At 40.4% G+C, this 24045-nt stretch overlaps 1 protein-coding gene across 10 annotated transcripts in view; it reads right to left on the reverse strand.

Moving 5' to 3' along the window:
• Positions 1–15464: 15464 nt before the first annotated feature.
• Positions 15465–24045, reverse strand: part of NLGN1 (neuroligin 1) — a 567297-nt gene continuing 558716 nt past the window's right edge. For all 10 annotated transcript variants that reach the window (XM_074963550.1, XM_074963554.1, XM_074963552.1 and 7 more), the window contains 2 exons: positions 21170–21959; positions 15465–20263 (listed from right to left, as the gene is read on the reverse strand). In XM_074963550.1, the coding sequence (XP_074819651.1) occupies positions 19441–20263; positions 21170–21959 (1613 nt within the window). In that variant the 3' untranslated portion in view covers positions 15465–19440. The remainder of the gene's footprint in view (positions 20264–21169; positions 21960–24045) is intronic.

Genomic DNA, 24045 nt, shown 5'->3' on the forward strand with positions numbered 1-24045 from the left:
ACCGCTCCCACGAGGAGGAGGCAGGTGGTGGTGGTCAGGGACTTTTTCCTCAGGGGCACTGAGTCATCTATCTGCTGCCCTGACTGGGAAAACCGAGAAGTCTGCTGCTTGCCAGGAGCTAGGATTCACGATGTGATGGAAAGACTGCCGAGACTCATCAAGCCCTCGGATCACTACCCCTTCCTGCTTCTCCACGTGGGCACCAGTGATACTGCCAAGAATGACCTTGAGCAGATCACTGCGGACTACGTGGCTCTGGGAAGAAGGATAAAGGAGTTTGAGGTGCAAGTGGAGTTTTCGTCCATCCTCCCCATGGAAGGAAAAGGCCTGGGTAGAGACCGTCAAATCGTGGAAGTCAACAAATGGCTATGCAGGTGGTGTCGAAGAGAAGGCTTTGGAATCTTTGACCATGGGATGGTGTTCCAAGAAGGAGGTGTGCTAGGCAGAGACAGGCTCCACCTAATGAAGAGAGGGAAGAGCATCTTCACAAGCAGGCTGGCTAACCTAGTGAGGACGGCTTTAAACTAGGTTCACCAGGAGAAGGAGACCAAAGCCCTGAGGTAAGTGGGGATGTGGGATACTGGGAGGAAGCACGAGCAGGAGAGCGCGAGAGGGGAGGACTCCTGCCTCATACTAAGAAAGCAGGACAAACAGCAAGTTATCTCAAGTGCCTATACACAAATGCAAGAAGCCTGGGAAACAAGCAGGGAGAACTGGAAGTCCTAGCACAGTCAAGGAATTATGATGTGATTGGAATAACAGAGACTTGGTGGGATAACTCACATGACTGGAGTACTGTCATGGATGGATATAAACTGTTCAGGAAGGACAAGCAGGGCAGAAAAGGTGGGGGAGTTGCACTGTATGTAAGGGAGCAGTATGACTGCTCAGAGCTCCGGGATGAAACTGCAGAAAAACCTGAGTGTCTCTGGATTAAGTTTAGAAGCATGAGCAACAAGCGTGATGTCGTGGTGGGAGTCTGCTATACACCACCGGATCAGGGGGATGTGGTGGACGAGGCTTTCTTCTGGCAACTAACGGAAGTTACTAGATTGCAGGCCCTGGTTCTCATGGGAGACTTCAATCACCCTGATATCTGCTCGGAGAGCAATACAGCAGTGCACAGACAATCCAGGAAGTTTTTGGATAGTGTAGGGGACAATTTCCTGGTGCAAGTGCTGGAGGAACCAACTAGGGGCAGAGCTCTTCTTGACCAGCTGCTCACAAACTGGGAAGAATTAGTAGGGGAAGCAAAAGTGGATGGGAACCTGGGAGGCAGTGACCATGACATGGTCGAGTTCAGGATCCGGACACAGGGAAGAAAGGAGAGCAGCAGAATACAGACCCTGGACTTCAGAAAAGCAGATTTTGACAACCTCAGGGAACTGATGGGCAGGATCCCCTGGGAGAATAACATGAGGGGGAAAGGAGTCCAGGAGAGCTGGCTGTATTTTAAAGAATCCTTATTGAGGTTACAGGGACAAACCATCCCGATGTGTAGAAAGAATAGTAAATATGGCAGGCGACCAGCTTGGCTTAACAGTGAAATCCTTGCTGATCTTAAACACAAAAAAGAAGCTTACAAGAAGTGGAAGATTGGACAAATGACCAGGGAAGCATATAAAAATATTGCTCGGGCATGCAGGAGTGAAATCAGGAAGGCCAAATCACACGTGGAGTTGCAGCTAGCAAGAGATGTTAAGAGAAACAAGAAGGGTTTCTTCAGGTATGTTAGCAACAAAAAGAAAGTCAAGGAAAGTGTGGGCCCCTTACTGAATGAGGGAGGCAACCTAGTGACAGAGGATGTGGAAAAAGCTAATGTACTCAATGCTTTTTTTGCCTCTGTCTTCATGAACAAGGTCAGCTCCCAGACTGCTGCACTGGGCAGCACAGCATGGGGAGGAGGTGACCAGCCCTCTGTGGAGAAAGAAGTGGTTCGGGACTATTTAGAAAAGCTGGACAAGCACAAATCCATGGGGCCGGCTGCGCTGCATCCGAGAGTGCTAAAGGAGTTGGCAGATGTGATTGCAGAGCCATTGGCCATTATCTTTGAAAACTCATGGCGATCAGGAGAGGTCCCGGATGACTGGAAAAAAGGCTAATGTAGTGCCCATTTTTAAAAAAGGGAAGAAGGAGGATCATGGGAACTACAGGCCAGTCAGCCTCACCTCAGTCCCTGGAAAAATCATGGAGCAGGTCCTCAAGGAATCAATTCTGAAGCACTTAGAGGAGAGGAAAGTGATCAGGAACAGTCAGCATGGATTCACCAAGGGCAAGTCATGCCTGACTAATCTAATTGCCTTCTATGACGAGATAACTGGCTCTGTGGATGAGGAGAAAGCAGTGGACGTGTTGTTCCTTGACTTTAGCAAAGCTTTTGACACGGTCTCCCACAGTATTCTTGCCAGTAAGTTAAAGAAGTATGGGCTGGATGAATGGACTATAAGGTGGATAGAAAGCTGGCTAGATTGTCGGGCTCAACGGGTAGTGATCAATGGCTCCATGTCTAGTTGGTGGCCGGTATCAAGTGGAGTGCCCCAAGGGTCGGTCCTCGGGCCGGTTTTGTTCAATATCTTCATAAATGATCTGGAGGATGGTGTGGATTGCACCCTCAGCAAGTTTGCAGATGACACTAAATTGGGAGGAGAAGTAGATACGCTGGAGGGTAGGGATAGGATACAGAGGGACCTAGACAAATTAGAGGATTGGGCCAAAAGAAATCTGATGAGGTTCAACAAGGACAAGTGCAGAGTCCTGCACTTAGGATGGAAGAATCCCATGCACCGCTACAGACTAGGGACTGAATGGCTCGGCATCAGTTCTGCAGAAAAGGACCTAGGGGTTACAGTGGACGAGAAGCTGGATATGAGTCAACAGTGTGCCGTTGTTGCCAAGAAGGCCAATGGCATTTTGGGATGTATAAGTAGGGGCATTGCCAGCAGATCGAGGGACGTGATCGTTCCCCTCTATTTGGCATTGGTGAGGCCTCATCTGGAGTAGTGTGTCCAGTTTTGGGCCCCACACTACAAGAAGGATGTGGAAAAATTGGAAAGAGTCCAGCGGAGGGCAACAAAAATGATTAGGGGACTGGAACACATGACTTATGAGGAGAGGCTGAGGGAACTGGGATTGTTTATTCTGCGGAAGAGAAGAATGAGGGGGGATTTGATAGCTGCTTTCAACTACCTGCAAGGGGGTTCCAAAGAGGATGGATCTAGACTTTCTCAGTGGTAGCAGATGACAGAACGAGGAGTAATGGTCTCAAGTTGCAGTGGGGGAGGTTTAGGTTGGATATTAAGAAAAACGTTTTCACTAGGAGGGTGGTGAAACACTGGAACGCGTTACCTAGGGAGGTGGTGGAATCTCCTTCCTTAGAAGTTTTTAAGGTCAGGCTTGACAAAGCCCTGTCTGGGATGATTTAGTTGGGGATTGGTCCTGCTTTGAGCAGGGGGTTTGACTAGATGACCTCCTGAGGTCCCTTCCAAACCTGATATTCTATGATTCTATGATCCCCATTCTGAAGACAGCACTACCCATATTCCTTCACTAATCTGCCTGGTGGGCCCACATATGGGCCAGATCCTCCATTCTATTTAATTCAATTGAGTTATGCCAATTTATGCCAGCTGAGTATCTGGTCTCATATGTTGCACAGGAGGGGTGACAGATGAGCATCTTGTGGAGCCCCACATGAAGGAGACCAAGGGGGTAGATGAGCAATAAACCTGTACCAGGATCTCTATGAAATAAAGAGCAGAGCTACTCAAGAGACACCCAGACGACCAGTACAGGGTAGGGCCCACAGATGTGCAAACACCTCGTGATCAGTGGTGAAGAAGGCAGCTTATGTTTGTAAAAGAATCACCATGAACACATCTCCAATCAGCTCCAGGAGGAGCTAGTCACCTGATTCACTCATGGCAATCTCAATGCTATGCGGAAGCCTAAAACCAAAGAGAGGGAGAATTCCATAGCATGTTCTGCTTAGTAACAGAGGGATGACTATTTCTTTTTATTAGCTTTAAAAACGCTCATTTGTGGAGATAAACAATGGGGCTCTTAGGGAGGGCAGACCCTTGTGGAGGAATCTCCAACCCTGTGCAGCAGAAACACACCAGTTCCACTGTAGCCAATACCTCCCATGATAGTAATGAGCTAAGACGGGGAGCCGTATATCCAAAGAACCTCACTGCTATTTTATTTATTTATTTATTTATTTATTTTTAGATGTAGAATCTAAATCCAGCTATGGATCCAATTTTAATGTGCTGATCCCTATTTCTGTTCTGGGAAAAAAACACCCCAAAACTCTGGATCTAAACATCCCAGAGCTTAACAGCAGTGAAATCCATACAAAGGATTAAAATGTGGAGCTTTGTTCTTCATTAGTCTTAAATTCCAGTCTGCTGGTTGGGAATGTACAGTTTGGATGTTGACTCAAATGACGCTGACCTGTTAGGGCACCACAGGTGCATATGAACCTGATAAGAGGCAGTCTCCAGTATCAGTGCATCCTTTTGATAACCTTAACACAGCTTCTCAGAGTGACCTTCACAGGTAGCGCAGAGCCAGATGGTAGGCCTATGGAAGCTGCAGTGTTTGCATTCCACTGTGATGAATGACTGTTTTCGATGATCATCATGTTTTTGCTCTATTACTGTATTCTAATGTGACTTCCAGTGACACACTTCGTTCAGTGTGTGTGTGTAACTGAGACTAATAATGTCCTATGAGCGTACTGTGACTGACTCAAAATGAGGCCAACGTTTTTGTAGCTGAGGTAGAACAGGCACAGTCAAGATTTCTGGTTTCATTGCAGTATGCCTGTGAGAATCAGGAGGGGGGGAAAGAGATTAACACAAATTCTATTACAGGAGCTAACTACCTCAGCATTAAGAAGGAAATCAAGAAGTCTCCCATTTCTTAGAAGCACTCTTCATTTAATTACCGAAAGCCAAATGAAGCTATTAACATGGCAATTAAATATGCTGCACAATCTCCCTACCTCATCTCATCAGAAAATGTCACATGTAAATCAGGCCTCCTTAACACATCATAAGAGTCAGTGCTTTTGTTCAGTTATATCACAAAGGCCTGAGTGTTGCCTGAGCAGCTGGTTGTCCAGTCAACATGAGCTGACTGAAATCCTGCCACCACATAACTGCACCAGGGCGACCCAGTGTTCAGCAGAAGAAACGGAAGATAAAACTTTTCGGATCTTCAAAAACTTCTAGAATAGACGATGCATCTGTGAAAACCAAGCCATCTTTTGGAAGAAGATCATCCTAGGTTACTAGTGAATCCCTTTTGAGAAATGTGAAAGCAGAAAGAAACCAAGTGATAAGCACAGAGTCCTGAGCCTCACTTTCCTCTGCTGCAAGATACTGTCTTTTCAATCGCACTATTGCTACACTCAGACTTGAGTAAGTATGTGTCATTCCAAGGTCCCTCACCTTTATATTATCTATTTATTCTGGGATAGTGCCTCACCAGGAAGTTCATATAACTGCTTTGTTCTCTTAGCAGATTCTTTGGACTAAGAGAACCCTTTGAAGATTAGCAGAGTTAACGAGTTCTGCGAGAAGCCGGTCAGATGCTGTGACTACTGTTCCCTGAAAATCAGAGTTTTCTGGCTGTCAGTCAGTGCTTTCACCTCTAACCCCTTTAACTGGAAAACCAGTTCATGGAACTTTTAGAGCTTGACAGTACGGACTTTTGCTTGGTAGTGATCACAACACGTTTAGTATCAGGTAGGCTGGTGCCTTTCTTAGTGATCTCTCCCCAACCTTTGCTGTTTCATTGGGACAATAAACATTTGTTCATTTTGCACACCTGTGACCTGAAGCAGGGCACACCTTTGGCAGGTTCCTCAGTTTTGCTCTGACCTTTTCCTCCCATTTCATCTGAACCCAGTCTGAAGTTCACAGGTTTCAACCCACGCAGATATATAAAAAAAACAACAACCCAAAACAAGTTACAGAACTCACCCTCCAAGAACTAAAATGATCAAGTTTTGCATAGCTCTCCTTATACCGTAACTTTTTCTATCGCGGCACTGCTGCTCAGCTATCTCTCTGGCAGAGTACAGTTTACAATTATTTAAACCAAATACAGCTCTAGAGAAGCGTTCAGGTCTGCTTGTGATCTTGTCTCCCGGATGTTAGGGACCACACAGAGGGCTAAAAATACAATGTGCAAAACTATCTGCAACAACTTGGCACGGATCCATCTATTGTACGGCTTCATGCTCCACACAGATAGGTTAAAACAGTGCTCTCGCACAAAGCCAGTTAACTGTGATGTTATAACTAGAGGTTGCAAAGCTGACATTTGATATGCTACTCAATAGTAATAAAACACCCTTCCCTTTTGGGCAATTTTGCTAATGTTTATCTTATCTTCTTCCAGTCCCTCCAAAAGGGCCCACACCCCCTTTATACTCTTACCTCCCCTTGCATGCTTTAGTCACTAGCTTGTTAAACACAGGCACATTAAGAGCTAGGTGGAGAGTCAGGAACGCCATAAATCTGACTCCACTACCTAACCAGTACCTGCACTCATTAGCAACCAGTTACAGTCTTGAGTACCTAGTGTCAATGACAGTAGTCTGTTGGTAGATGCGTCTGCTCCTGCCCCTTGTATGCCACAAGTACACATCAATATGCTGGGTGTTTTTTCTCCACTCCCTTGAACCTTGTGTAGCCATTTACCCCAGCCAGGGAGGAGCCAGATAAACTCCAACTAGTAGAGCCGACCAAGAGGCAGCCACCCGAGGTTCTGTTGTAGGTACTGTCAGACGCTGATGATGATGATGTCATTTTCCCATCTCTTCCCTGTGCTGATTGGCTGTTCACTCCAACCTGCTCTAGCCCCTTCCTTCACAGTCTCTTCAGCTCATCCCCACTTTCCTTCTCCCTCTTTTCTCCCCTGCTCTATTCCATCTTACCTCCCTCTCTTCTATTGTCCCTCTCTGTTCCTTTGTTGTTCCATTTTAGCTAACTCCTTCCTAACAACCTCCCTCCCAAGAATGGGGGAAAAAATGGTGGCACTAACATGACGTTTGCAAACTGCCACTTCATGTGTCTTATCTATTTAGATCATAAGCTCTTTGGGACATGGACTGTCTATTCCTCTGAGTTTGCACAGTGCCTTGCACACTGAGTCCTTTTCTCAGTTGGCACTTAGACACCACCATAATAATAATACTTAATAAAGTGGATGTAATTGCTGCTATTTTGACATGTAGTGACTTACACACTATGTAAAACGGTCTATCTTTAGCTTTTATATGACTCCCATTATTGTAGCGTCTGAGTACGTCACAATCTTCAAAGTATTTATCCTCACAACAGACCTGTGATGTAGGGAGATTGGGAACGGGGGATCAAGGAGACCAAGTGACTTGCCAAAGCTCACACAGGAAAGATGTGGCAGAGCTGGGAATCTAATGCAAATCTTCCACCGACCATGCGAATGTCCTGACCAGTAGGCCATCGTTTCTCTCTACTGAGAATGAAAACACAAAGTGGAAAGCAATGGAAAATCAGGCCCAATGTGCCTAATAGGTTTTTGCCTGTTGTTATTAAGTCATTTCCTTTAACTATCCGGGGTGAAATCCTGGCCCCAGTGAAGTCAATGGGAATTTTACCATTGACTTCAGTTGGGTCAGGATTTCATTCCTGAAGTTTTGTCTGCTGGAGCTCAGCTAATAAGTGGAACTATTTGTTACCGGTACCACAGTCATCTTGACAAAACCTATTTATATATTTTCTTTGAAACAAAGTATTCATAGGGCCTCATGCTGACAAGTGCAGGGACAATGGCCATATTTTGGCTGTGAGCTATTCCACGCACATTCATAGCCTACTCCATTTGTCCCTCCTGCTAAAGGTGTAAGGACATGCATAGCAGGCACTGCTGGGTTTGGAGGTGTATGTGCATTAGTCTGCGGCCCCTCACATGAGCTGTTCTCTGCCCCTCCTCCCATGGCTCTTGTCACAGAGGTCCTATAGAACTGCATCTCTCTACCACATTTCAAAGGGAAAAATCACCTTCTGCGCATGTGAAGCCGCTGATGGCTGTGAATTTGCTGGGCATGTGATACTCTATTCTGGCTCCACCCAAACCTGCACACATTGCCTCCATGATGGGCACCTATAACTCAAAGGGGAGTGCTTCACCAGTTTGTGTGACTGTACCCTGCCCTGGCAACTCTGCTGTGCAAACTGCTCGCAAATGACGTGAGATGGGCTGACTATGGGCTGCCCAATACAGCGCCCATGAACACTGACGTTACATAGCTCATTTACACCTGTTTGGAGGGAATTTAGGTTTGGGACTATAATTTGTCCCATTATTATTACTGATTTGAACTTAAGACAAATATATTCCAGACAGAACGAAAAGATTTTATCTCTCAGCAATAAGTGTCAGTGGTTGGTTGTATGTTCTAATTTTCACAGCAATGTTGTCAGTGTAGTTATTTCCTACAGGCATGAGGAAATGAATTGAGAAAGACTTGAAGGAACAAGGGGGCCTAGACTCCTTCCCACTTTTACATTAGGTCCTTCCAGGTCAACAGGGAAGCACATGGGTGGTGGAGTGTGGAGCAGCCTTTGATCAGTTCTGGTAACCCCATTTACTAAAAGAATATTGTGGAAAAAGAGGGGATTCAAAGAGTGACAATAAGAATGATTAGAGGCATGAAAAAACTCTCATATGAAGAGAGATTGAAAGGATTGGGACTGTTTATCTTAGGCAGGTGCTGAATAAAAGAAGGTTAATTGTTCTTTTCTTTCTGAACAAAGGGACATTTGGCAAAATTGAAAGGTAGCAAATTTAAAACAGAAAAGGAACTACTTTTCCCCAATCTGCGGTTGTTACCCTGTGTAACTCATTATAACAACGTATCATTGATACCAAGAGCTGAGCAGATTTCAAAAAAGTATTGAACACATATATGGACACTAAGAGCATTTAGAGTTAGGATTTTAAAAAAACCATGAGTTTAAGAAAGGGTATAAACCCTCCTGCTGCAGGGTATAAGCCAACCTCTGACTAATTAGGGGGTGATAGAAAGAAACTTCCCTTGTAGGCAGGTTATTCCATAACTGCTGACTGCAGGGTTGTTTGCACCTTCTTCAAACAGCTGGTACTGATGGTTGATGAAACAGGATACTAGATTAGATGGATCACTGGTCTGACCCAGTATGGCAATTCTTATATTCTTATGTTTTTCTGTAGGTAAGTTTAAGAATTTGGTCTCCAAGGCTTTCAGGACAACTTTTTATAACCCCCCACAAAATTCATAGAAAACAGAAAGAAAAATCTTTGGATATGAGAAAACAATTTAAACCAAAAGTCCAATTAAAGGAGACAAGAAGAGTGGTAAAGATAAGAAGTGAAATGAACAGAGATAATGAAACCTTAAAAATAACCCAGTTTACAAACCTGTGCAAGACAATAGGAACAGTGATGAGAGAGGCGATGAAGAACAAAATTGCATTTATCAAAATACATGTTTTTTTTTTAAATTAACAGCTTGAAAGCAGTAGGAAGAAAGGAAAATAAAACATAACTGCAAGGACTGAAATGCTATCACTGTCAAGAGAAGGATGAAACTGAGAACTAAAACATTATATACCTAGCAGTACTCTAGGTCTATGATTTAACTAGATTGCTAAAGAAGTTACTTCATTAGTAAGGCTAAGATTTTGTAATGGATATTTTTAGTAAAAGTCAGGGACAGGTCACGGGCAATAAACAAAAGCTTCATGGAAGCCTGTGACCTGTTCCTGACTTTCACTAAAAATATCCCTGATAAAATGGGGAGGCAGGTTCAGTACCCACTGCTGGGGCTCTGAGGTCCCCTGACGCTTCAGTGAGTGGGAACTCCAGGCCTCCCCCCGTGCGGCGGCTGTGCAGCTCTGGGGGGGTGGGGAGGGGTGGTGGTGCCACCTGCGGCAAGTGGGAGCTCTGGAGTCCCCTGCCACCCACGGGGGCTGGGAGCTGCGGGGAGTCTCCCCACCGCCCACTGTGGCTGGGCAGCTTCAGGTCCCCCCTCCATGGCTGGGTAGCTTCAGGGTCCCCCCGCCATGGCTTGGCAGCTGCAGGTCCCCACACTGCCCTCTGTGGCTGGGCAGCTGTGGGGGGTCCCCCCACCAGGGCGGGGGCTGGGAGCTGCTGGGAGCTCCAGCCCCGGGGCAGAAAATGTCACAGAGGTCAATGGAAGTCATGAATTCCATGACATAATCGTAGCCTTATTCATTATCACACACACCCTTACCCCTGAAATCACAGTTGTTGAATGGACCAGGAAGAGCCAGGAAAAAATGAGCAAATACTTAGGAATTTGGATGTTGTACTACAGTGTAGTAACCCAGAATGCCAGTAACATGCTAAGTAGCTGTGTTGAAGAACATCAAGCTATTGCCTTTCAAACAGTAAGAAAGGTTTGGAGAAGACTGCATAAAGGGGTTTTATTTATTTATTAATGTATTAAGCTATATTTAAAAAGAGAAGTATTTGAATCATTCTAAAATAAAGTAATACAAAATCTGCTAATCTGCTTACTCTACTCTGTACCTCAATTCTCCACCTGTTAGACTGGGATATTATTTCTCTACTTCACAGGGTACTATGAGGATAAAATCCATGAATGATTGTGAGACACTTAGATACTAGGCTGATGTGGGCCATAAAGCACCTAAATAATTCCAGCTATGCCAACATCAATCATGCAGTATAAAACAGGACACCCCGCCCCCAGTTGTCTGGCTACCAACCAAAGGCCTAATGTAAACAAATGCCCCATCTCCCTTTTCTTCCCTGCAATGGGAATTTGGCTATCAGTCCGGCACAGACACCTCGTTTGGGACAACACAGATGTGAACATTATCCCTCACCATCCAATCCCAATTCTGATTTGGAGACAAATGGCCAAATTCTGCTCTATTTTACAACCTGTACAACCCAACTGAAGCCAATGGTCTTCTAATGAATTGGATAGGAAGACCTAGCAATCAGCCCACCATCTTGGATTACACCATAACCCGTTATTTTTTAAAAAGTAACTGTAAAACCTGGACTAGCACTTTATTAACATTGTATCATTGCATTAAGATTGTAACACTGCAAATAAAATTCTTTATTTTTCAAGAACAAAATGTCAATACTGTCATAGACATACAAAAGTTACCAATATTCGATTAATGTAACAATAACATGATGTCCTCCCTCTACATAAACATAACAAAGTATGCAAGAGAAGGTATCCTCAGTTGTCCCTGAACAGAGTAATTTGAGGCTGGTTCCCTGGAGGAACCTCCTTTTATGGAGCCCTACCATTCAAATTACTCAGTCACTGGAAGCCATTGCTTACTCAGCAGCCAATGGAGGAAGGAAACATGACTATGATCGACAAGGCATGTGGCTCAGCCATTCCTGGCACTATTGTTTCCTGGCATCTTGGTGACCCTACAAAAGGTCAAAATGCCAGCACCTGGCTAGAGAGAAAAGCAAAAAGAAGATGGCTTGCTGTCCTTCCTCCATGTACACCCCTTCTTGATCCTCTGGCAGAGCACAGCAGTTCAGACCCACAAGTGAACCAGCAGCCCACATTCTCTTTGCCTTCTACAAAAGATGCCATGGCACTGTGAGTCCAGCAGCTGAGAAAGGGAGGGTAAAGTATAATTCTATTGGGCTTAAAATTTGTAAACATCAGTAGTACTTAGTTTCACATTGTGAGAGGGTAATGATTTTTGGACATTACTTACCTTATCTGGATTGAACAAGTGTCTTTGAAATGAAAGCTTCCATATCTCATTTCACATTACCTGAGCCATCTTGATCCCATCTTCAGAAGTCCAGATTTTGAGCTCAGTTATTTCCAGTGGAAATCCAGAGGATGGCCACCAATTTCAATGGACTTGCTCTGGATTTACACTAGTGTAAGTGAGAGGAAAAATTGCTGCATGGTGTTCATATCATCAGAGTTAGCCAGCCACACTTATCACACCAGTGCAGCTCCCTTATGATGGAAAACAAAAAGGTTTTACAGCAGTATCTTATATCATCAGTCAGTGGAAATTAATTTGAAAATACATTTGAAAACATTTCAGGACTTTTCAATTTATTCAGAGCTAGTTTGTTGTTTCAAACAACTGTCAAAGATACTATTACAAAACAATGCAAGCCCCATAGCTTATTTTACACAATACTAAAAGATGAACTTGTGCATGAAGACATGGTGGTCAAATATCCAAGCACAGACATTGCCTATGATCACATTTCAAATGCACAAGGACCTAAATTCCACTTCCAGGAAGGCCCATGACTATGTGGTTTATATAAAGAACAGGTTAAATACTTCATTTAGAGCTACAGTTTCCCTTGACACCTGTAACCATTCTGGGCAAAAACTCAGACCATGGCAGATGGAGGGAGAGCACAAGAGTTGGGCTGCAGCTGAAGTATCCAGAAGGAATTCTGGCAGAGTCACCAGGTGTTTTCCTGATTGTTCCTGGGCTGTGTACATTGGTGTGACAGCTATACCGGGTGTGAAGTGTTTTTTCCCACCCCAAAACTGGCTCACTCTGCTTGCTAGTAGCTGGGGGATTGAAGGGCATGACTCCACCATTCCCTCCTTCTTATTACAATGATAATCTATTTAAGTAACTAATCCACAGAGATTTGGAACTATCCAGGGGATCTTAGAAAACATGGACATATTTATTTACATCAACCAATGCTTTTAAGAAACAGAAGTCCAAACACAGACTCCTCACCCAATCTTTTCCTCAATGAAGTCAGTAGCAAATTTCCTATTAGCTTCAATAGGAGCAAAACTAAGTGTAAACTTGCCTTTTGTACAATATAGTTACAGTGTTGTCAATTCTCATGATCGTATCTTCAGACTCATGCTATTTGGTGTTTTTCTTAAAGTTTCAACTACTAGTATTAGGGCTTGTCTACAGGGGGACACTAAGGGCTTGTCTACAAGAACAATTAGACTGTGGCAAGCTGAGGTGTGACTCTACCCTCTCTCTAGCCAGCTGTGGTCCAGTTGTCCATATGCATCCTGCTGATGCAGGTTAACAGTTTGTTAATGTGCTTTGAGCTAGTCCCATTTCAAAGAGGACTAGCTCAAAGCACACTAACAAACTGTTAACACACATCAGCAGGGTGTATTGGGATAGTTAGTCCATGGCAGGCTAGTGTGGGGGTAGATTCACACCCCAGCTTGCCATGATCTAATTGTTCTATTGATAAGCCCACAGGAAAATTAATTGGAAATAACTAAAAAAGTGATTCACTTTGGAAGTGAATTAAGATAAACTCAATTAAGGCCACTTTAATTTTGCCTGAGACTGTCCACACAGAGGTTTATTGCAATTTAATAACTCATCCACTTTAAATGCACATCTTTAGTTAATTTGGAATAACTTTCCTGAGTGTCCCTGTGTAGAGAAACTGTTAGATATTACCTGAGAATCCCAATTTCCATTTTTTAAAACCAAGTACATTTCTCATCCTCAGAACTGCAGAGAAAAGCTTGAAAACCTGAACCCTACATGCCCCAACCCCAGAAAGCAAATAAAAAGAAGTTAAATTTATTATTTTTTAAATCTCATGAATTTAAGCCAATTTCACGGGGTTTGGGGGGCCTGACTCATGATTTTTGGATGCTTGGGATTGCTGGTGCTGTATTTATACTGTATGCTGACATCAGTGTACATTTGCAGCTACTTCATTGACTCTAAAATTATATCAGTGTAATAGAAAGTAGAATTTAACTCAACAGTATGTCTTGTTCCATTTACTGTTCAAATAATGGGAGGTAGACAATGGGTGAACAAATAACAATGAAACATATAGGGTTAGATCTTCAGATGGGGTAAAATATCATAGTCTCAATAACTTCAACGGAGCTACCATGACTTACACAAGTTGAGGATCTGGCCCATATTGAATATACGCAGAAGCATAATTTTTGTTTAATTTTAATATTGAAAAATACGGTTTAGTCAACACACTCTCTGTAACAACTTCATTTGCTGAGATTTTATGCTTGTCAGAATGTCATTAAACTGAGAGGGCCTCTCTTGTTTGGACAATCATACAAATGATGGCAGGCACATTTTATAGCACAGCTAACCGTTTGTTTGCATTCATAAATCCAGCAGTCATATGCACTTGCAATTATTTTGGGGGCAGGGAGGAACTGGAGGATGAGATGAGCCATGATGAACACCGAGCGCCTGGGGGAAGATCTTCAGCTGGTATAAATTTGTCATAGATCCACTGAAGTCAATGGGGCTATGATGATTTACAGCAGTTGTGGCTCTGTCCCGTAATATTAGGAATGCAGATTCAGATGCCAACTCCACCTCTGTACTTAATACATGCACTTATCCTTGAATTGTATCCACACAGGGTGAACAGATAATACTCTCTGTTTATATGCTTTGAAGGTGTGTGACTTATAACATATTGATCAGAATACAATCGACGTATATAATGGCCCAGACAACATATTTATAGACATACTATGACAAATTAATTTTTACACCTTTCTCAAAACTCCTGTGCTATTTTGTCTTTGTTTAAACTACTATTTCTAGTTACCATATGACATTAACCTGTAGTGTCTGATCATAGCTCTGCTGAAGTCAACAAAAGTTTTCCCATTGACGTGAAGGAGCAGGAAGATTAGGTCCTCAGTAGGCCTTAATTTACCATTTTTAACATTATATTTAATTGTTTTTCAGTAGATAAAATATAGTAAACATTCTAAATAAACTTTATTTTTTCATATATGCATGAATTATCAGGGGCTATTTGGTTACTGCTTAAAACAATGAAGGTTGAATTAGTTGCACATTAACATTTTGGAAGTTAGTCATCTATCAATCCAAGGTGATTTAAAACACATTTTTTCCCTCCAAACTTAGTTAATCAGTTAATATTTAGTATTTTTACCCTACACGATGCCTTTAAATCAAGTTTCCACTGAATCTGCCAATATGAAATCAATTATGCAACAGCATTAAAAAAAACCAAGACAAAAAAGAACCTCATGTTCTGCTTGTGGTTAATTCATTGATTCTTCTGTATAATTCTATTGAACCCTTTATCAAATGCAGCTAATTTCTGGCTTGCATACAAATACATCAAAGTGCCAGAACTAAATCAAATCAGAAAGCTTAAGAGAGAGAAACAACTTCAGCAGTGTGTGTGTTTCAAACAGTCAGATTTCTCTGAAGACCTCAGAGGGACATCTGACTCACAGACTGTTATCATTTCAAGAGCAAAAGAGGTATAACACTATTTGAAGAAAGTCCCTTAGTTTATTGAATATATATATATATATATAAAGCCAAAACAATTGCTGCAATTGACAAGATAGCTGAATGAACGATAACAAAACCTCAGCAGGGAAATGACCATTAATTTAATTTATGTGGGAGCATGTTTTCGCAATAATGACCAAATTATCTAATGTTCGCTTACATTAAAAAGCAATAGTCCATAAGAAATCATTACTAGAAAAGGAGAGGTGAGGGACAGGGGAAAGGCCAATACTTTGAATTAATACCATAGAAGAAAACAAGTTACTAACATCAAAGAACCACCATGATGTTTTACAGCTTCCTAACAATTCCAGTTCTATTTTGTCTCTTCAGAATATTTCACTGAAACTCGCAAGAGAAATCTCAGCAATTTCTATGTAGTGGTGTTTAAAGCTGTAACATGTTTATTTGTTAGGCTTCTTTTCACCCTGTTTTTATTGCATATCAATATTTATTTGAGTTCAGTTAACCAAAAATATACAGTAAGAATCCATTTTTGAATACATTTAATAACAATACCACTAACCCTGATGCTGTCCTATAGAAGAGTATGTTTAGCTATCTTAATTCCATGCTCCATAAATCTTCACTCGATACAGTATACAATATATGGCCTACTGAGATACTATTAAGCAAAATGTGTTTCAGTTTGCTTTATTTCCCTATGCAATGTCAGCACTGCCTTCTCTGTGCGTAAACTACGCATCCAAGACTAGATATGAAGTAATATATGTCTATAGTTTTAATAGAAAATGAATGGGGAAAAGAGGCATTTATTCCATAGTTTTTTCCTCAAAATAATCAAATTTTTTTTCTTTAAATGTCTGCAAACATATTTACAAAAATGGGAAAGCAGTAAATACAGGCTTTTCATATTTTTGCTGTACTTCCAAATACTGACTAATATCCTAATTGCATTGGAAATCTGCTCCAATGAACAATACAAAAAATAAAATATCACACTCCATTTGGTTAATCATTGTCTATTTTGAAAAAAAACCCAAACAAATATATCTTTTAAAAACGACAAAATTAAATTCCATAATGCATAACCATCAAAAATACTCCAAAATGTTTCTTACATTTGTGAGTATGTTTCAGCTTTAAAAACACTTTGTGGCCTTCGTTCATGTTATAAAAAGTGGGACATCCTCTTACGTTCAGAAAACTAGCTGCTGAACTGTAATGATGAAGTAGCAACTAAAATTGTATTCACAGTATCTGCATCATGTGAATTTTTGAACTGGAAAATGTTATAAAATTTGCATTGCTGCCTTGATCTTTCACATTTGTGGTATTATTGGCTGACAGAAAAGAAAAAGTATACTGTCATGCTTGGTTTACCTCAATCATTTATTTCTGAACTAATAAAAGTAAACAATTACCAGATACTGTATATAGAGATATATAGATATAGATATGGCCACCATTAAATTATAGTAGAAAATTATGTTGAGTTTGATAAAGTTAAGAAAAGCACATGAAATCATATTTTGTGTATATCTTGTTTTATGGCCATTCATGGTTTTGTTTGTTTTGTTTTGTTTCATTAACATAGCAAAATACAATCTTCCTATTAAACAATAATTATCAGATGGCAGACAATTCTTTTTATTGGTTTACATTGGCAGGTCACAGTCTAAAAGCACAACCACATCAGGCAGAAATTGCACATAGACCATCCTGGATTTTGAAGACTTCAATCTTTATGCTTCTACCAAAAATGCTCCTTTTAAACCTGGGGATGATAATCTATATTATATTAATTGTTAGTGTATATTTTTTATTAGTTTAGCTAAAGAAAATGACTGAAACTGCAGTGGTTTTTGTTGTTTTGTTTTCAGTGTCACTTTTGAAGTCTATTTGATGTTCTTAAACACACTTTGAAGGGTAACTTTCTAGTAACATCATTTTATGAAAGTTTAATCACCCTCACAGTGTGAACCAGGTGAGTTTCATTTCATGGAATACTGCATATTTATCTGTTCCTTGCCTTTTCTAAATTTGATGTATGTATTTTTAAATTTTACTTCTGGTTGAAAAATTATGGCAAGTTAGTGGGTAGTGGTAATTAATGTAACACTGCGACATTATACATTCACAGTGTCATGATTTTTATAAGGAACTGTTTTAGGTAGGATTGGCCTATAAATATGCAGTTGTATTATCTGTAGAAGGCATATCCATGTCTTCAAAAACCAGACTAGTCTAAGAAATGACTCTTTATTTGAGACAGTTACCATTACTTCATTAAAAAATGACAAAACAGCAATAAACATTTTAGCTCTTTAATGAGCAAAGATCAGATCTCTTAGCATTGGAATAATATTTGTTATCCAGATTATCTTTATTTCACTCAGTGACCAGTAATATGGCCAAGAAGTACAAAGTAATTTTTCATCAAGTAGTATACAATTTTTTTTTGTGTGTAATAAGCTTTCATTCTTGAAAAAGAGTAACTGAAAAGAAATGTTTCTGTTACTGCAGTTAGTTTGTCAGAGAGAGTTCTTTGCATTATCTTACAAACTATCAAAATTGCTAGTAATTTGAAAAAATGTAAAAAAAAATCACATAACTTTAGTCTAATAGAAATATAGTACAGGTAAGAGAAAGTATTTATCAGGGATGTGCTCTTAAGTCCATCTCATTTTTTTATATAAATGTACATCTGATTACATATACAAACATTTTGAAAGGACCGTGATATGCCGTTTCTGGAAAACAACAGGGGAATGAAGAGTTTCTTGTGATTTTAGACCATTCATTTAAAATCACACAAATGTCAGATTCAGGTTTAAAAATTTCCATTTGTTGGCTCTCTCCATCGTTATGGATCTTCTCTATCTACATTTGCACTCTATAGAGATCTCATCCAGTGAATTCACTTGAATGGCAAGGATAATGTATAGCAAAAAGGGAAATAACTTTACATTAAAATATTAGCAGTAAACTTTGTCACATGCACCATGAGTTAAAACAATAACAGAGCTGTAATCAGAGTGATAATATTGGGGCATCTTTATACTGCAAAAATATCCTTGCAATGAAATCTTTGGACACACTTTATCTTACCAATATGAACTAAATATATTGTAACTAAACCACAGCAAATTATAAATCCTTCATCAAAGAGGTTCCATTAAGGTTATAGTTCTATAAATTATTTAGGTGGAAACGAAAGAGAACATTAAAAACACAGAAAGATATTTTTCCCTCTGGGATTCACTCAGTGAGTGTTCACCCCTATATACCGAGAATACCATCAAATATCTTTAAGAACTACTGTAATTCCTTCTATTACTGAAGCTACTGTGAATTATTTTACTGTAATTACTTTTGCCCCTTTAAAAAAATCTTCTTTAGGTTGTGCCAATTGATGGAGGAAGCTTCTATTAAAAACTCCAATGGGATGAGAAGAATTTTAATTACGGCTTAATCAGCAGCACAGCCACCAAGCATATAAATTATCATGCACATCGTGCTAAAAATATCCAGTTTCCTTTATTCCCACAACTTTTATACTGACAGCACTTATGTGATAATGTTGTACCTGCCAGGCTTTAAAACTTCTTTGTTTGACTGGCAGATTTCAGCATGAGCCCCCTACTAAGGCCTTAACAGCATTGGTGCTTTGTGTACTTATCCAAATATGTAAATATGGACTACACAATAAAACAGTTCCAAATAAAAATTGGTGAAAATTATCTGACATTCCATTAGTGTGTCCCTTGTGCATATTTATAGATTTTTTTTTAAAATTTCAGTCAGAGTTCTTTTCTGTTTGTGTTGCACATGCCTAATTCCATTATGTAACTTAAATCTTCAAAAATTAATAGTTGAATGTGAATGAAAAAGTATCATTCAGGACAATTGCTTCAAGCAATTGCAAAGTTGTTTTTTTTAAGTTCATTTGTATATATGTACAATTCATTTTTTTTCAAAACCCCAAAAGTTCTTGATATGTATATTCACATAATATTCCTCCATATTTAAATAGTAAGAGTCTTGTAGGTTGAAAGCCAAGTAATCTTCAGTAATGTCACCTACTGTAATCCATCAAAAAAAATAAAGTTTGTTTCATCTTGTCTGGCTATACCCTGGTTGTTGAATGTGAATGGGGGTGGGGGTGGGGATGGGGCAGAGTATTATTCTGTCCTCCAGTAAAGGTATTGAATGTGTGTAGGGGCTGAATCCCTGGTATAGTGTTGGGAATCATTGTAATGGTGTTGGGTGTCATTAAGGGAATATCATCAGGAGACCTTCTCATAGCTAGTGTGTAGTCTGGGGGACAGGCGGTCCGAAGAACCACCTCATGTGGATGGATGGATTCACATTCATGATCCAAGTCAGTGTGCTTCATTTGGAGGGACATTATCTCCTCTTCTTGTGCATGGGCAAGATCATTGGTAGTAGTACGCTGTGGGCTACATCTCCTATGAACATCATGTCTCCTCTTGTCCTTTTTGTAGTACAATGCTGCAAAGGCCAAAATGTTTAGGAATAGCAAAGATGCTCCAACTGCAATAGTAACACTCAACTCTGTGGAATAGTCCCTTTGATCCACTGAAAATGGACTTGGTTGTTGTTTGGGATCATCTTGTTTGGCTGTAGGAAAAGCTGAAGTAACAGGTACAGAATTTTTCCTTGTTGGTCTGAAAGTAATATCTGTTGATGGCACTTTAGTTGTGGTCGAGGTATACTGTGAAATGTCGTTAAGATTGTGCAGATGAGGTACCAGTTCCAGCCACAGGTTCACTTTATTGGCCCTGTAATGTTCCTTCACTCGTGGTTTTAATCCAATGTGAAGATACAGTTGGTCTTTCTGAGAGTATCTGGTCCATGCTACTTCCTCAAAACGATTGGGTTTAGTATGAATGAATTTTGTATCTTGTGGGACTGGTTGATTTGGGTCACTAGAATAAAAAAAAAGCTGAGATGTAAAGCCTGCATTTCAAAAGCAATTATAAAATTAAGATTTGATCCTGCATTTTAACATTTATTTGGGGGAAGGAGGGGAAGGGCAGTGAATGTAGTTTTGATGGAATTGCAGGCCTAATAGCAGTTAGAGCCACCACAATGCAAGTGGACATTGCAAGCTTCCCCAATGCCCTTTGTACCCCAACCCCAATCAGCATCCTAGTCCTTTTCTCTCGAGGAAAAATTGTCAACAGTATTACACTTTGGTACTAGTGATGTGGATTAATGCCTACTAGAGACTAGGATAAGGGGTCACAAACCTTATTTTTATTTGTAACTTAAATCACACCTCAGGTCTTCAGAGGTGAAAGGGCAGTGTGTTAACTTAGTATAGCACACATTCACTGAAAGCCCAACTGAGTGCGGAGAAGTGGTACAAGGTCAGTCCTCGGTACCTCTCAAGTGCTAGTCCATGTATCTCACATTCATAAGTGCCTATTCATTTGAATAAGTGGACATAATTTTAAGACCAACCTTCCATGTGCTGTGATGTTGGTGGCATTTCACATTCTATGCAATCAAAATACCACCACTACTGGAGTACAGTCAAATATCAGAGAAGCTGCTTTCTGCAGCCCTTCTTTTTTTATGTACAAAGAATTTATCACACTGTTATGTATAGAATAGTCACATGGACAGTTTCCCCATGTGTCAACAGAATGTTCAATTTTTAATTGAACTGAAAGATATTAAAAACATATAACTCTCAACCTAATTCTGCAACCCTTATTCACGTAAATACGCCTTCCTGGCCCAAGTATTTCCTACAGAAGTCCATAGGAAAGGATTGCTGGATCAAGTCCTCAATTTATAGATGAGATTACTCTCTATCTAGTACTCACCCAGTTTTTGCAAAGTTAGTCCAGTATGTCATCACCACTGCGCTTAGCATAACATCGTTTTTGGAGAAATTACAGGGAAATAATTCAGTAGGACCAATCATAGGGATTCCCAGTACATAAGGAACCTCATCCCCATGGGCTGCATCTGCCCAAGCAGGTACCTGATCTGTTTGGCAATGATGGTAGAAGGCATAGAAGTATGTAGGCGATCCAAAATTCGAGTGAAGATCTGCAGTAGCCACTGCTGGTGCAACCCACTGGTGATCAGTAAACAAAGCTAGCAGAGTTTTCCTTCTTGTCTCCGGATTGTGTCGGTCTGCCCAGTCAGTATACATAAATTTAATAGTTTCTCTCAATATATCTTTGCCTTCAGGGTATCCATATAAATTATCAACAAAATTGGAAACAGCAAAGTCAAAATCACTAGCTGATATGCCATCTTCGCTATCAACTATATTTTCAACAAATTTTAAACCTTCCCCTTGGTTAACTCCCAACATGATGTCATAGTTGAGGAATTCTCCTTGTTCCATCAATATCTGAGGATCATCTGGTATCACATCACCATCAATTACTGGTCCAAAGGCTATGTGGTATCGTGCTGGTTGAATGTCCTGGTCCACAAGTTCTCTATAAGGCTTCTTTTGTAGACACTCTATCAATTCTACAGTGTCTGACATGTTGCAACCAACTTTTGTAGCCAACATCCTGGCATATTTTGCAGGTTGGAAACTAACTGCCCAGCTGGAGAGAGCTGTTCCACTTTGAGCTATTGCTCTTTGAAAAAGTCCTGTGGGGGAAAAAATATTTTAAAAGTACTGAGGTGACCTTTATAAGCATGTAGCTGTTTAATGTTTAGATTAGGTTTGTGGGACAATAGGAAATCTTTTACCATTTTTAAAAAAATTACTAATAAATAAATGCAATACAGAAGGTAAAATCTGCTTGTTGCTGTATCCACATCTAACGTGTACAAAAAAATGCACATATGTATATAAATCCTAGACCAATAGATAAGTAAAACTCATGCAAATGCCAATTTATAGCAACTGAGGACCTGTACCTGAGTAACTCAGGAAGCCGAAAGAGTGGGAGAAATTGTCTGATGCCATTTCTTGTTCAAGATAACACTGTTTGCTTTGAAAAACCCATAATACTAAAATTATTTTATCAGGTTGGAGGAAAAGTGAATCATACCCTGCAATTGTCTGATTTCTTAGATACTGTTCAAGTTATCAGCAGCTTGCATGTGTATGACCATGTTTTAAATTGAAGTCTGAATAGGACCTAATAGACTGTTTTTATAGATTCTGTTTAGGATTGAACTTGGCTTGTGATGTACAGGTCTTCTCAATTGGGTATTATAACAAATTTTATATTCTGAAGCCATACATAGTGCTGGGCAGCATTCCTAACCCATTTATCTAAGAGGCAAGATCCTTCCTTGTAAAAGGTCCTGTTTTTAATTAAGGTTTATGGTGATCACATTTAAATAAAAAAGGAAAATGATGTTTTATACTGAATATCCTAAAATATTGCTTTGTGACTTAGAATTTAAACATTTACTCAAGTTTTCATTTATGAGAGATGGGGTGGATGGGGCAGATTCTGCTGTCACTTATACATGTGTACACCTGAAGTAACTCCACTGACATCAGTGCAATTTACTCTGGATTACTCTGGTGTTACTGAGAGTAGAATCTGGACCAAAAGCTCTGCTCATAAATATATGAAGCCCTGTTTTAATTGCTTTTTTTTTTTAACCTTTAGGTATCTTTGTCCACATCATGGGTGAAATCCTGACCCCACCAAAGTCAACAGGAGTTTTGCCAATGATTTCAGTGGGACAGGATTTCATCCCAGTGCTAAGCCATGGCTCATGTACTAGGCATGTATGAAAGGGTCTTATGAGGAATTCTGTCCTGAAGGGGTAACACTAGAATGGCTGATCCCATATATTTTGTGCTCCCCTCTGTGTTGGGCCATGGCATCACTTCACCCCTTCCCCATTCCCTTCGGGGAGCTCTACTTCCAACAGGAATTTTGAGTTTGGCCCCTGTGCAATGAAGTGGGAAAGGATCTTCTACTCCACACTCCTAGAAAATCATAATTTAGTCCATATTAGGCAATATATTTTACCCTTCTTGCTAAATAGTTTTAACCTTTTAAAAAATGTTCTGCATCACCACATAAGTTCTACAACGGAAGGACACGAAACAATTTGCAATTATGCAGTCTCTTTGTGCAGTCTATTGGAAAATATTTTGTAATCTGACCTATATTTCATAGCTAACTATAATTTATGCAAAATGCCCCTTGACATCTACACCTTACACTAACATAAAGCATATTTGGCCAACATTTTCTTTTATTTACACCAGTACAAATCTGGAGTAATTCTAGTGATATCAGTAGAGATACTAAGGATTTGCAGTAAGATAACTGAAGGCAACTTTTGAAAGCAACATCTGACCCTCTATCATTGACTTACACAAACAAAATGTCTTTGGGGCACACCCTGCTGATCAGCCAGTACCTCCAGTGAACAGGAGTTGCAGCTGCTTGGCTCATCTCAGAATCTGGCTCTTTACAAATACAAATTATGGCCTTCATCTCGCAATGTGATGTGAGGGTGGACTCAGGCACTGCATAGAGCCTGAGTTAGGGCCTACCTGAATCACACTGCAGGATCAGGACCATTCTCAAATGCTAGTAAGAATTAATTGCTTGCATGAAAACATTTTAAAAAAAGGTCTTTGGGGAGTTTTACGATCCTTGAAGATTATAACAGGACCAAACCCTGAGGTCCTTACTCAGTCTCTACTCTGCCCTTACTCAGGCAAAACTTTCATTTTAGTAGAATCTGGATGTGGACT

The sequence above is a fragment of the Natator depressus genome, chromosome 9 (assembly GCF_965152275.1).
Source record: "Natator depressus isolate rNatDep1 chromosome 9, rNatDep2.hap1, whole genome shotgun sequence".
NCBI lineage: Eukaryota > Metazoa > Chordata > Testudines > Cheloniidae > Natator > Natator depressus.